Here is a 13,427-nt window from a genome sequence, read left to right on the forward strand (position 1 = left end):
CCCATTCTTTTCTTTGGGTTTGTTTTTTGGCTTTGTAGAATTAGTAACACTTGAATAGACCTGGAAGTTGGACTAACTTCAGCTCTTGGTACCCAGCTAGTTCCAGCAGGGACTCTGTCATACGGACGTCAGAGTGAAAGACAGGTTATTGTAACTGCTAGCAAATGCTGGCATTGCATGTTTTTAATCAGCATCGAATTTGCAGGAGTGGCAATTCAGTTTCACCCTTTGAGACAGAGCACTGGTGGTGAGGTTTTGTTTGGCTAACTGCAAATGAGCCACTTAAACCAGAACTTTTAAAGTGAACACTCATAGTAGGTAACAGCTTACCCATGCTTCAGTAAAGCATAAAAAAATCGGAACTTCCATTTTTCCAGATTCAGTATCACAGGAGTCAGTAGAGCCAAAGAGCAAAAGCAATAGTAGCAAATTGATAGTATAATTCTCAAGTGGGTCCCCTTAAGGCAATATTTGTGGACATAAATACAGGTCTTGTTTTTGTAAAAAATGAAGAAATACAACTTGTGAGACTTTTGCAATAGCATATACCGAAAGAACGAATGTAGAAATGTCAGGGATACAAAGCACTCTGCCTACCTGGGATGGGATCCTCCTTGGAAGAGGCAGGTCTAGAATCTCCAGGCCTATGCTGGGCTCGTCTGAGAGGTGAAGAAGCTAAAAGGCTGGATTCAGTAAACAACAAAGCTGTTTGAAGTGCAGAACTGTAATCCCAACTCACCTTTCTCTCCTACTCCAAACTGTCTAGTGTTGGAAGCAACTAAATCCACCAGGCATCTTTCTGTTTCACCTTAGGCACGTAGAATTCTTATGAACTCCAACCACAGCAGCCTAAGCAACAAGGTTCCCTTGAAATAAGATCTATGGCTTTGTCCTACTCTAAGTCTTTTTGGAAGTATACTAACTCTGTAAATGTCCTGAAAAATTTTTAAAGAGGTTGGGGTTTTTTGGGTGGTAGAATATTGTAAGTTCATTTATGTGTGTAGAAGTTCTTTTCCTGCCTGAAGCCAGGCCCCAACCCACCAGAAATGTTAGAATCTCAGTAATACCAGCGCTTGGGATGAGGGCTTGAACATCACCAGTACACTTAGAGCTGTAAACACCGTCATGCAGGCACGAGTTCAGCAATAAAGGAATTATGTTGCAGAATTGAAGGAAGAAAATAATTATGTCCATTCATGCAATGAAAGCCTGTGGTACCTGCAAAAGGGCAAGCTGAAGCGCTAGGAAGATTTTGCTTTATAGAACTTTGTGAATGTTAAAGGATTAACCTTTAGTAGTCTCATGAGGTAGCTCTGGTGGTGTATGCAATATTACATTCATAGCTTTTAAATCTCCACAGGCTTACATGTGAACCTTCTGCTCAGGCATAAAGTTTCTTTTTATAAGTATTAGCAGCAAGAATTTTAACGCATTTCTCCCATGTCTCTCTTTCTGGTGCAAACACTTCATGGAGGAGAGAGCTTTTAGAATAAGGATAGAGGTATGTATGTGTCGGGGGTGGTGGTGTTTGGTTTTGGCAGCAGCTATGGTGGTTAGCACACATTTGGATCAAACATGCTAGCAAAATGCTGAGAGCAATGGATAGGGGCTTTGTGTTTCAGCTGCTCCCAAAGCAGCCCTGGACCACGGCAGCCTTGGAAGGGAAGCAGTACTCCTTCCAGCTGCAGCAATGGCAGGCACTCTGGCTTTTCATGTCGTGCAGTGTTTGTTTTGTTTGTATTTCTGTTTTGTTACTTGAGAGACCCTTGGAAACGGGCTGTGTGCGAGGCAGCTGCCGTCCCCAGGGGCTGGTGGATGCTCTCCTCCCGCCAGCAGAGCAGTGCCCTCTGCTGCGCACACACAGTGCTGGCCTGGTCCTCAGCTGAACTGGAAGATATTAATAGAGGAGGAAAATTAGAAGTTCACATCTGACATGCTACCTCATTCCCACGAACTGTTTGCCACGTTGTACAGTTCTGGTGGGAGCGCTGCCTGAGTAGAAGCAAGGATTCAGCTGTCTGGATCCAACCCAAACAGTAGGGTTTTTTTGTCTTCTCTTTACGTCGTTTCCAGAGTTAAGCTTTGGTTAACGACAACTAAGGCAGGCACAGTCCACCCTCGTTACTTACGGTTGAGTCCAAAAAGGATTAACTTCTAGCTTTGGTGCACTGTTGCTGTGTGGAGCTGCCAGCACTCTGTTAGGTAGCTAAGCACACCCATTAACTGCACAGCAAACTTAAACAGACCAACAAATGCAACACATGAAGTGAGAAGTCACTCAAGTGAGCTAGAAGGAAGTGCCAAGAGCCATGTCCTAAGGCTAATTTTGTCCTAAACCCTGGACACTGGCGTCTTATAGACTGCAGAGATTATCTGACTGCTCAGGAGTCACAGCCACCCTCTCCAGAATGAGGCACCTTGCCAGCCCAGCGAGGCAGAGCTGCATTTGAAGACCAGGTTTGAAATCCCTTCTTGCAGGCAAGAGCTGTAACTACAACTCCAGAGCATTATACTCATATACTTTTTCTCGGATTCCACTCATTTTGAATATTCCATTGCCAAGTGGAAAAGCTTTCAAGGGGAGACCTCTCACACCGAAGCCCAGTAGCTGCACATTCATGGGATACAAAGGACGAAGTTCAGACAGGGATGACTCACATCCCATGCAATCACATTTTGAGGGCTGCTTCTAGTCCTGGATTATCAGGGCTTTTTGGTTGTTTGTTTGGTTGGTTGTTTTTTTAACCTTCTTCTCCTGCTGTAGATACGTGTTGAGAGTGCTTCAACAAGGTGAAGAAGTAGAGGCTTGGTAAGATGGAGGGAGAGGGCCTGGGATACAAGCAGAGAAATTAAACAGCTGGATGCTGCTACCAGACCTGTAAATAGAAGACCTGTTAGCTAAATTAAAAACAACCCAAAAAAGAGAGAGACCAAGGAAATTTATTTACTTTTTAACTATGAACAGTATGACATATAATTATAGACAAGTTTTGATACACAGGAAAACCCTTTTGTCAACCATTTTTTTTGCTAAATGAAACAGCACAATAATCTTTACACATTCATATTTTGTTTTTTCTTTTTTTTTTCTTTACAATACACAGCTTTCTTGGGTTGAAGCAAACTGCAGGACATATTGAGTACTGGTATATTACAGCTACTTACATCATTTAAGAACAGCAAATGGAGAAAAATAAGTTATTTAAATATTGATTTCATATACAGAAAGTGCAACTTTGTTAGTTGTTACATAACTTGCTTGACAGTTTTGATTCCCCAGGGTGTCAATTAAAGATAAAAGTATCTTGGACCAAAAGTATTATTTATTCTAAAAATAATACAGTACAACTGCACAGCTGTGACTTGGTGAATCGACCACTATTGCTGCTCTTAGAGATGATGACCTGTTTGAGTAATGCAATGTTTGATGCTTCCGATCATGCTCCCAGTTTGCATTTGAAGCCAGGCTCATAAGAGAGCACAGGGAACTATGGGCATCGTTGCCACCCAGGTAGTAACACAGGGTTATTGATGGAAGCTTATGGTTATGACAGCATTCGGTAATAATTTGGGCTTGCTGCTTCTATTCTTAAATAGCTGTTGAGTTACAAAGGTACAATGGATAGATACTTAACATCGTTAGCCTGAGCAGAGCAGATTAGGATTCCAGCAGCAGGTTTCCTTCGTGCTTCCCAAGAGTTTATGAGCAAACTTTTGCTTAGAGCACTGCATGGTTGCAAAATGTAAGAGGTTATGGCTCTCATACTGCACTGCCTCACCTGCTCGGGGAACACCACAGGTCACCAAAACCATAGCAGGGAAGCTCAAACACTGAGAAGCTTAAGGCTTTTTTAGATTAAAATAGCAACTAAAATTGTAACTCAAGTAAGACCACAGAGCACAGTCCTAAAAAGAAAAACAAAGCAACTATTAAAACTCACAAATCTCAGACTGCTCACTCTAGCCCTGAAGGGTGTGATTTGGTTTCCCTGGGCTATGTAAGCATTTTAAAATTACGGATTTACAAAGAGTGTTTGGCGCACAGGTTCAGCTTATTCCCGTAATTGTCCTGCTATTAAGAGAGAGAAAAGTAATTAATACGGGAGAGCTTTATTATGCAGCTTGTCTTCCCTGCAATGCAAGGAAATTTGTTTCCTTTTTTATTGCATATAGCCATCTTGGACTTTTCCCTTGCTCCAATATAGCTGCTGTCTGCTTACTTCTACTCAGTTCTGGCCCCTGCCAGCAATCTCAGGAAGTCTCAATACTCTTTCCATCTCTTGCTTACTAATAGTTGCCATGTAAGCCTCAGAGAGGAACAACAGACAAATCATCATTATTAAAATGACACTTAATTTTTTTTTTACATTTTTTTCTTTTTCCAGATTTTCACCAGCTGTGCAAAACATCTGTGCTGTATGTTTCCTGATGCTGTCATATTAGAACATGCTGATCACCCACACACTTTGCTAGAGAACAAAAGCTTGAGCTTTCATTGAGAACCACTTCAAGATTCATCAGTGAATTAATTGCCTTCACATGATGGTGTCTGGCAGACAGTGGTGAAATAAGAAACAAGGCAAGTAAACCTAACACCAATTTGACCAGAAGACAAATTACTTCTTATTTGTAGTAAAATGCATGGTTCATCTGACTTAAAATATGACCATGAAAGGACCATATGTAGTAAGAAATCATGGAGTAACCACAGTTTTTCATTCATCGGTCTGAAAGAATTTTATCAGGAAAAGTGTCATTAGCTCGGTATGAGGCTGGGATAACTGAAGCACCAAATCATGAAGTTCCTTGTCTGGTTTTACACAGTAAGTTGATGTCAGAACTGATACTGGAAACAGCCACACATCCTGGCCTGTGCCCAGGTTTCTATACTCTCTCCCTTTACTGGCCAGAGTAAGCTTGCTCTGTCCTTCCGTGGAGCCTTTGTGCTACAAGAAGCTGAAGGACACACCATATATAGACCGCAAAGAAAAAGCTAGTTATGTGCTATTCATGCTAATCTGTATTTGGTATAGAAGATGTGTACCCATATAGAAAAATAAAATCTGTCATTAGCCACGTATGTGAATGGAACGTTTTACATGGATTTAGGCAGAAAAATATCATTACACCATGGAAAAATGGCTCACCACATATGCCAGAACAATGCTCTCTTCCAGTGAGAGGTAACATTAACACAGTCATGAGGGATATCAACTGCTGTAAAATCACAGTGCAATTAATAGGACTATATATGGGGGGGTTTTCATCCATGCAATGGAATTATTGGATCTGAGAACTTCTATGGGACACAATTTGCTTTTCTGATGCATTTTATCTCCCACAAGTGGATTTTCATTTGCAGAAACCCACCGTTTGGAATCGATATGGTCAGGATACCAAGTCAAAGCTGCAGCATAATGATTGACAATATAACACAGTACACAGAATATGATTAAAATGAAAAGCAGTTACATATATACAAGGCAGTTTATCTTGGAACAGTTTAGTAAGAACAGTAAATGCATACTGTAGTGAACAAGAAGTTAGCCTGACAACCGAAACCTAGCATAACCCTGCATTTGTATAAGCATCTCTACAACACAGAAGGTGTTATGATGAGGCATTTTATAGAAGTTACGTTAGCTGGAAATCACCCTAAGTGCAGCTTAAGGGTGACAGGTTGAAACAAGGCTTGGGAAACACGAATACAGGTAAGTGAACACTAAGTAACTGCTTGAAAGCTTATTTTAAGGCAAATAAAAAGCTGATTGCTAGAAAGCAGTTATAAAAATGACCTCAGCTCTGTACAAATAAAAAGAAGCTTTCTGACTCTCCGCGGGTTAGTTGCAGCAGAGTGACAGAGATGGATCATACTGAAAACTAATTCCAGTCCATTAACTTTGGCCTAGCTAAAGGCTTTGTGGCGTATTGGGACCTATACCAAGCAACAGCAAAGATGACCGGGGGGAGGTTGTGTTTAGCTCTATACTGCTAAAATAAACAAAAGGCATTTGCCAAACAGCTTCTACTGGAATTTGCACCTTGGCTTGTACCTGGTCTTTAGGACTGACCCAAGGTACCTGGAACCTGGATGTATAGAAGATCTCCAACCTAAGCAGCTCTCCATAGAAACAGGGCCTACTATTAGTATTACTTTCACAAACTTGAGGAAAATGTGTGAGGGTCCCTTAATTCTGTGAAGCTGTCTGATTTTCAGGCCAACCCTGTGCACTTTATGAAATAAGAATACTTTACAGGGGAATGAGGGGGGAGGGAAGTACCACGTCTATGTTACCTGGTGGTTGCTTCTCTTCTCCTTCAGTTGCCAGAGACAGCAATAGAAACATTTAATATCCTTCGAAGAAGATATCTGCCTGTCCTTGGGAGCCACTTCCTCAATCCCTTTAGCTATGTGAAGTAATTAGAGCAATATGGGTGCAGGAAGAAGCAGTGGATTCTTGACCAGGCAATGCCACACTATGGAGCATTTAAATTGCATCTGGATCAAGAGGTTTGAAGAGTCTTGCTGCTGCCAGAAGCTTGCTTATATGCCTTTCCTCTGTGATGCCAGCTTCTTGAAGGCAAGTTTGTGACAGAGAAGGCACTTTGCTCAGTGTGTTGAATCCTGCTTCTGTGAGCAGGCTGGAATACATAGGTAGACCAATGGAAATCAGCCAGTCAGATACAGAGGTGATAAGTCCTGGGGATACAGGTTTTCGGCAAATTTCAGTGAGCCCTCCACTTGGAATCTGGGCAGTAAAGAAAAAAAAAGAAAAGAACCCTTAATGTTAAACATAACTGCATGCTTTACAGCAAGTCTTTTGCTTTTTTTTCCAAACTGGTAGAATTGCATAGCAGACTTTTCAACTTCTCTCGTCACATTTGTCAGTATGAGACTGGTGTGGGTAGAAAGGCTAAGGATCACTTGGCACAGAAGCAACAGCAATGATTTTGGCAATGCAGCTGCAGTGGGCAGTATCCGGCTGCTTGGGCAACTGTCATGTGCCATTCTGAATTAGTTTGAGATCAGTGAAAAATAGCTAGTCACAAAACTTTGCTGGGTGATCCATTTAATTTCTCATTAAGGCAAGAGAACACCAATTTTGCCTATTGCCACCTCAGACAGACCAAGTTCTCTTACAAAAAGCCATGAAAGCTTTTGACGGTTTCCCCCCCTCCTGCTTTTGCTAAGGGGTGGACAGTAACATAGTTTAAGAAATGAAAAAGGAATGTAAAAGCTCTCAGAATTCAATACTGAAGCATTTAATACATACCACCCTTAATGAGCAAATCTCTGCTAACCACTGCTTGCAGTTTACTTAGACTACTAAGACTATTATTCAGTCAGGAGAGAGGACTATTCACTCTCCTTTCAGCTACTAACTGTTGGTCCTTTGGGACAGGGGGAGGTACCTCCTGCCCCCGTAGTATTCCTACCTACACTGTAGTACCTGCCGGGTGAACACAGGGAGCGCTTTTGTACCAGGACTTCACAGGTATCTCCCTTTACCAGTAGTCAGCCCTTTTTAAAAGTCTGCTTATAAATAAGAAATCGCATTTATGGAAATACTCACTGCCATGCGATGCTGCTTTCTCAGCTGCTTTACCCGGATTTGGTCCATGTTTGTGGCAACATCCTTTTCAGGCTGATCTAAGTCTTCAGAGTACCTCTGTACCAAAGCCTCAGGAATGCCACAGCGACCATGCTGAATGTTCCCAGCCAGACACAAAGGAGAGAGGACAGACAAAAGAAGTGTATCAATTCAGACCAATCAATGCAAACATAAAGGGAAGTGCAGGATGAGAGCAAGAAGGAGCTTTCCTCAAGATTTCATGAAAACTGAAAAAGCAATCTCTAAAGGAAGGACTGGGCCTTAGGAGTCTTTCCTAAAAAGATGTAGTAATTACTATGCTATGAATTCAGATTTTCTTGGAAGCATACAATCTAATCATGTCTTCCTTTTTCAGCCCTACTTCTCCACCCTAGCCAAGAAAGAGACATTTCCATGCACAGCGCCACCAAGGTACTGGTGGCCTGAAAAGACAAAGGTTCAGAATCAGTTTGGGATTTCTCAGTATCCCATAACACAAGAGTTACTTCAGGCATAAGGGTTGATAGTAAAGATGAACATAGTTATAGAACGCCTAATGTCCCAATGACCTATGGTTTATCTCGGCTGGTTAGTCACAAGAATACAACAGATACAATAAATGAAAGACTAACCCCTGGAATGCTAGTAGAAGAAAAATGTTGAAGCTGTGTCCTCCACTCACCTTGTCAGAGTACGGTTCTTCAGTAAGATCAATGTCTTCAGACTGCAACTTGTTTTCTATTACCATTTCCAGATCCATTCCCCTGCTACAAGAGATTTTCCTCGCTGAAGCAGGACCTAGTTTTATCACATGCTGCTGAACACTAGCAGTCTCTGGGAGCTCCGACAGCCAGGGTGGAAGTGGGCTAGGAGGGGTACCGGGCTCCTGTTCAGAAGATGTCCTATGGGCAGGTACTCCGTGACAATCAATGGGAGTGGATGAGCTGGTCTTTTTTACTGGCAAACATGGTGCTTCTAGACTTGAGTGGTTCCCACCTGGGGTCGTAGGAGGATGATACAATCCATTAGAAAGGCGTTCTCGGCATTTTTTGGCAGGGACGGGTGGCGGCTGAGAAGGATTTTTTGGTTGCATTCTTGCCTCATTTGTGCCTTTTTGCCCAGCTTCTAGACCTCCCTTGAGGACAGGAGCATAATCAGCCCGTGCAAGGTCATGCAAGCCTTTACTTTGTATTTCCAGAGGTGTCCTTGTTGCAAGATGTGTCACTAAGGCAGGCTGAGCTTCACAGTTTTTCAGTGGGAATGGAGCAGGCTTTCCACCTGCAGTCTCCATTACAGAGCAGTCCAATTCCTTAGCTCTTCCCTTCTGAGAACTAGCAGCTCCTTTACCCTGCTTAGCCATCAAGTCATCTATGATACAGTAGCCTCCATGAGACTGAGGCGGCAGGGCAGAGCCAGTTGCCTTTTTTGCTATATCCAGTGAATCCTGAGGAAAAGAACCTACTTCCTTGCTAGTGTCCTGTAGGTTAGTATTGGATTCTCCCTGGAGATCATCCAGCGAGTGAGATCTTGGCCACGTATCTACACCCTGGGGGCCATCCAGAGTTTCATAGCTCCGACAGACGGCAACTGGTAAACTCCGACGGTTCTTCTTCAGACCCGAAACAGCTGGAGGTTGGACAGAGCTCTTCAGAGCACGATGGCTCAACCGGCCTTCTTTGTCCCCTTGCTGCAGAGTTTCTATTGACTTGGTCAGTGGAAGTGTAGGATAATTTGATAGCTGGTTTCTGCTGAAGTCCTTAAAGCTGTGCTCACTTGTTGATTTTGAGGGCAGAAGACAGGTCCTGCGAGTTTTACCTAGAAGCAAGTAAATCACAGTCCACCATTAAAAGTACTCATAATCTGCAGTGTAAATAACGGGTCACTTCTAAATGCCCTTGAAACAAAGTAATTTACTTGCTTTTTCATAACTCTAAATGTACAAGAACTCAGTGCCATTTTAAGCATATAAATTTGTGAGCTTTAATGAAGCTTTAATGAAGAACTGCTAAATGCAACCACACAAAGAAAATTCACTTAAAATACTTAATATCCTTCCTACTCCCCAGTTTGCAGGGATTTGAGGTTTAGCTCAACCTTTTTCAGTGTAGAAATATCCTACAGTTAGAACTGATACCTTATACCCATTATATGAACTTTATTGACCCCACAGAGAAATAACTCAAAAGACCTACCTCTTTTTTCTACTTTTCTAATTTGTTTAGGATATGGGTAATTATGTTCCCCTTCTAATGACGTTTACTAGATTGCTCAGGAAAGCCTTTTTTAAAAAGAAAAGATCCAGTTTATTCAGTTTAATTACCAAGTGTGCCAATTATGTTATTTCATCTTTTAAATGAGTTGCAAACTAGTTTATTCATTTTAATTACCAAGTGTGCCAATAGTGTTATTTCATCTTTTAAATGAGCTGCAAACTATTTGCAATGGCATACCAGAGAACAGAGAGGTGTTGGAAGATTGGTTTTGCGCCAGTGCCTTTGTGAAGTTACTTTTAGGGACAGCAGAGTTTTATTGAAAAAAAGGGCTTATACTTAGAGATGGAGAAGTGTTTCAAAAGCGAGTTTCAGGTGTGACTAATCTTAGTGTTATTCTTATGTAATAGTGTTTTATTGAAGTGGAAGGTCTTAAGAGATGTGGTGTTTTATTATAATCACTTAAGATGACATGAATCAATATGAACGTGTTCTTCATAAGCTTTATTTTGTATTTTTACGGGATAAGCACCACTGATTTTGAACAGTGAATTCCACCAAATCTGCTTTACAGAAAAATTCTGATCAAAGGGACTGAGCTCATTATTCAGTAGTATGAAATACAAGGTCATTTTTCAAATACTGCATAGATTATTTTTTTAATTTTCTTTTTAACAAGACAGAAGTAAATTTGTCTTAAAGCAGATGACCTCTCAGAACAACAGCACATCCTGAAGAGTTATTGTTTTACGGTGACAGGGACACTTTTCCCCATGTAGAGTAAGCTTTCTAAAGTCAGGGTAAAGCTTTAAATTTCTTTTTGCAATGGGGAAAAAAATCCCACCAAACCCCCAATCCAACCGATTTGATTAAATGATATCAAAAGTCTGTAACAACAGACAATCAATAGCTGCCAATTAAAGGATCAGTTACTTTTGGAGATCTGAGAAATTTTGCTAACTTCATTGGAACTAAATCAATCTGGTGCACTTTCAAGCAATACATGCTTTCTTCTCACACATCTCACCTTCAAAGCTTTATCCTGAAAAGCTCAATGCTTCGTTTTTTAATAATATTCACTGCTCACTTTGAATATGAATGAAAGAATCTAACACCAAAAAGAAATAGCTTGCTTTCTCACTTTCTCTTCCCTCTTTATCTGCTCAAGGAGTTTAAAAAAGTATCCAGAAAACTAGCAAAGAAAATGGAGGTTACATTTAAAGAGAAATAAGGAAAACATTCCCCTCAAAAAATATTGGTTGTATTTACTGGTCTGCCAGCAAGGTTATTCCACCTAAAATCAAAGTGAGCCTACACGGATGATTGCCAGCACACAGGAACTCCTTTCTCAGAAGCTGTATGGCTCACAGTTCAACTCAAGCTAAATACTACCATTACCCCAAAACGCTAATAAAGACACATCACACATTAAGTTGGCTCCCTTGCTACTACCTTGAGTTTGGGTAGCTCAGAGAAGTAGCAGAAAGACTTCTCTGTCTGCACCTTTCCATGGTGCTAGGCCACTGCTTTCTGAAAATAACTTACAACCACATTAAAAAGACATGTGTAAGAAATGTTACATTCATTTTTTAGTGCCTCTAGGCACTAATGTCAATATGTAATAAGTATGGAGAGCTCTCTTTTTATTATTCGTATTTGCTAGTATGTCTGATTTGTGCAGTAATTCACCATATTGTCTGGGACTTGCTGTCACAGCTCACATAACAAAATTCATGTACCTTCTTTTCAATCTGAAATAATACTTAGGGGCTACACTGGTTTTAGGAAACCACACTCAGGAACCTCAGCACTGAAAGAAAAGTTGTGAGAAATGCTACTGCTGTGCAATGTAAGCTCTTACTGAAGCCGCAAGGATAGCTAGTAAACAACATTTCATTCCTTTAGAAATAGGATCTGATTGTGTAAAGCAAGTAGCCAGGGAATGGAAAAAAGAAATGGAGAATAGGAAAACAAAGAAGAAAAAAAAAAAAACCACCCACGAAGAAAAACAAGGAAAGAAAGATTTTGGAAAGTAAAGTCAAATCTTCAGTTCATTCCAGCCCTGTTTGGCATAAAAATACAAACGTAGAGAGAATGGGATGAAGTTCAAAACATTTTGCCTCTAAAACGTATAACCCAGTTTGCAATCTTTAAGCTCTCTGCTTCAGAATGGTTTCAAAAAAGTGCTAGGTTCAATGCTGCTGTTTTGTACAAAGAACAGGGGTTCAGAACGTAATTTCTCTCACACAGATTTAAGTCAAGAGCAGTATCAGGAGTGCAGCTGTTTTCTAGCTATTCCTTCTCTCCTCCTGACTAGCAGGTGTATCTTCATTATACTTCCGAGGCATTAGAAAAGGAAGGTAGTATTTCCTGAAAACAGACTTTTAAATATGTTTTTAAATTGTTTTCATAAAGTAGAGAGCTATATAAACAATGTCCCTGTCTCAGGAAAAAAAAAAGAAAAAGCCTACAAGGGTTAATGTGTATAGCTAGTAAGGTTTAAAACATTTTTAATGTTAGCATTTTTTTATAATAATTCATTCTTATGAATCCCTGGTATAAGGGATTCATAAGTTAAGCAGTTTAATGCCTTTCTTAGTGCTGTCAACAAGAGTAGCACCTCTGATTTAAATATGTGTAGAATGACACAAATGTGATGGTGAAAACTAAGATAACAAAGGTGGTCTTTACACAAAACAAAGGGAAAACTTATATTGTTTCAAGGTTCAGTTCAAGCTACAGGCATACTTCAACTCTTTTGTTTAATGCTATGGTGCAGTTTTTGTTAGACAAAGCACTGTCTGCCTCTCATGGTACTTCTTGTTACTAAAGTACAGCAAAGGAACTTTTCAATTCCCTGTCATCATCTGCCTCAGAAGAAAGGAAATTATCTTGGGGAATATTTCCAGAGGTACAAGGACTACAGCAAAAAATTTTCAGTGTTTCTCTTAGTACCTTTTATCTGCATGGAAAATTGTCCTCAGAAATTTTACTCAAAACCAGACACCGAATGTATTCAGTGGCCTGAATTAACTTCATTTGGCATTGCATTCTGTGGCTATATTTTGCATGCATTTCAAACAGCTCTGTTGACACAACAAAGATGATGGCACAGAAGACAATTGTAGCCTTATTGCCTTTTTTTTGTACTGATTACAAGCTAGCAGAAATGCACATTACATTAGGCAATGTGGCCACCTGCTCTGTTGCTTCCTTTTCTCACAAATTAGCACTGAACGCCTAAGTGCTTAGGATGCCTACTTGGCATTATGGAAATCTGGGCTTCAGTATCTGAACAAATCAGAGAACACCCTTATCCCACCTGATAAAGCCATGGTTTGTCTGCTGCTTCAGCTCTGCACACTGCATGCACAATTCTGATCCCTTCACATCCCCTCTCTCTTTAAATAAGATATACAGCACAAGCAAAGGTTCAAGGACGCCAGGCATGATCAGGGACATGAATGCCCTATAAGAAATAAGAACTAGAAGGAAGCTGACATGGGAAGGAGTATGACAGAGGTCTATACAATAGTTAACCGGTCTAAACACTTTTAGGATGGAGGTTCTAGGGAAGACCAGGAATGTTCATAAAAAGTTTCAGGAAAATGGATGAATGCCAGGA

At 40.7% G+C, this 13,427-nt stretch overlaps 1 protein-coding gene across 1 annotated transcript in view; it reads right to left on the reverse strand.

The window, feature by feature from the left end:
• Positions 1-2,919: 2,919 nt before the first annotated feature.
• Positions 2,920-13,427, reverse strand: part of LOC115613663 (SAM and SH3 domain-containing protein 1-like) — a 546,052-nt gene continuing 535,544 nt past the window's right edge. Inside the window, 3 exon segments of the mRNA XM_030499464.1 lie at positions 2,920-6,749; positions 7,575-7,706; positions 8,275-9,407. Coding sequence (XP_030355324.1) covers positions 6,489-6,749; positions 7,575-7,706; positions 8,275-9,407 — 1,526 coding nt within the window. The 3' untranslated portion in view covers positions 2,920-6,488.

The sequence above is a fragment of the Strigops habroptila genome, chromosome 10, assembly GCF_004027225.2.
Source record: "Strigops habroptila isolate Jane chromosome 10, bStrHab1.2.pri, whole genome shotgun sequence".
In the NCBI taxonomy this organism is placed as follows: Eukaryota; Metazoa; Chordata; class Aves; order Psittaciformes; family Psittacidae; genus Strigops; species Strigops habroptila.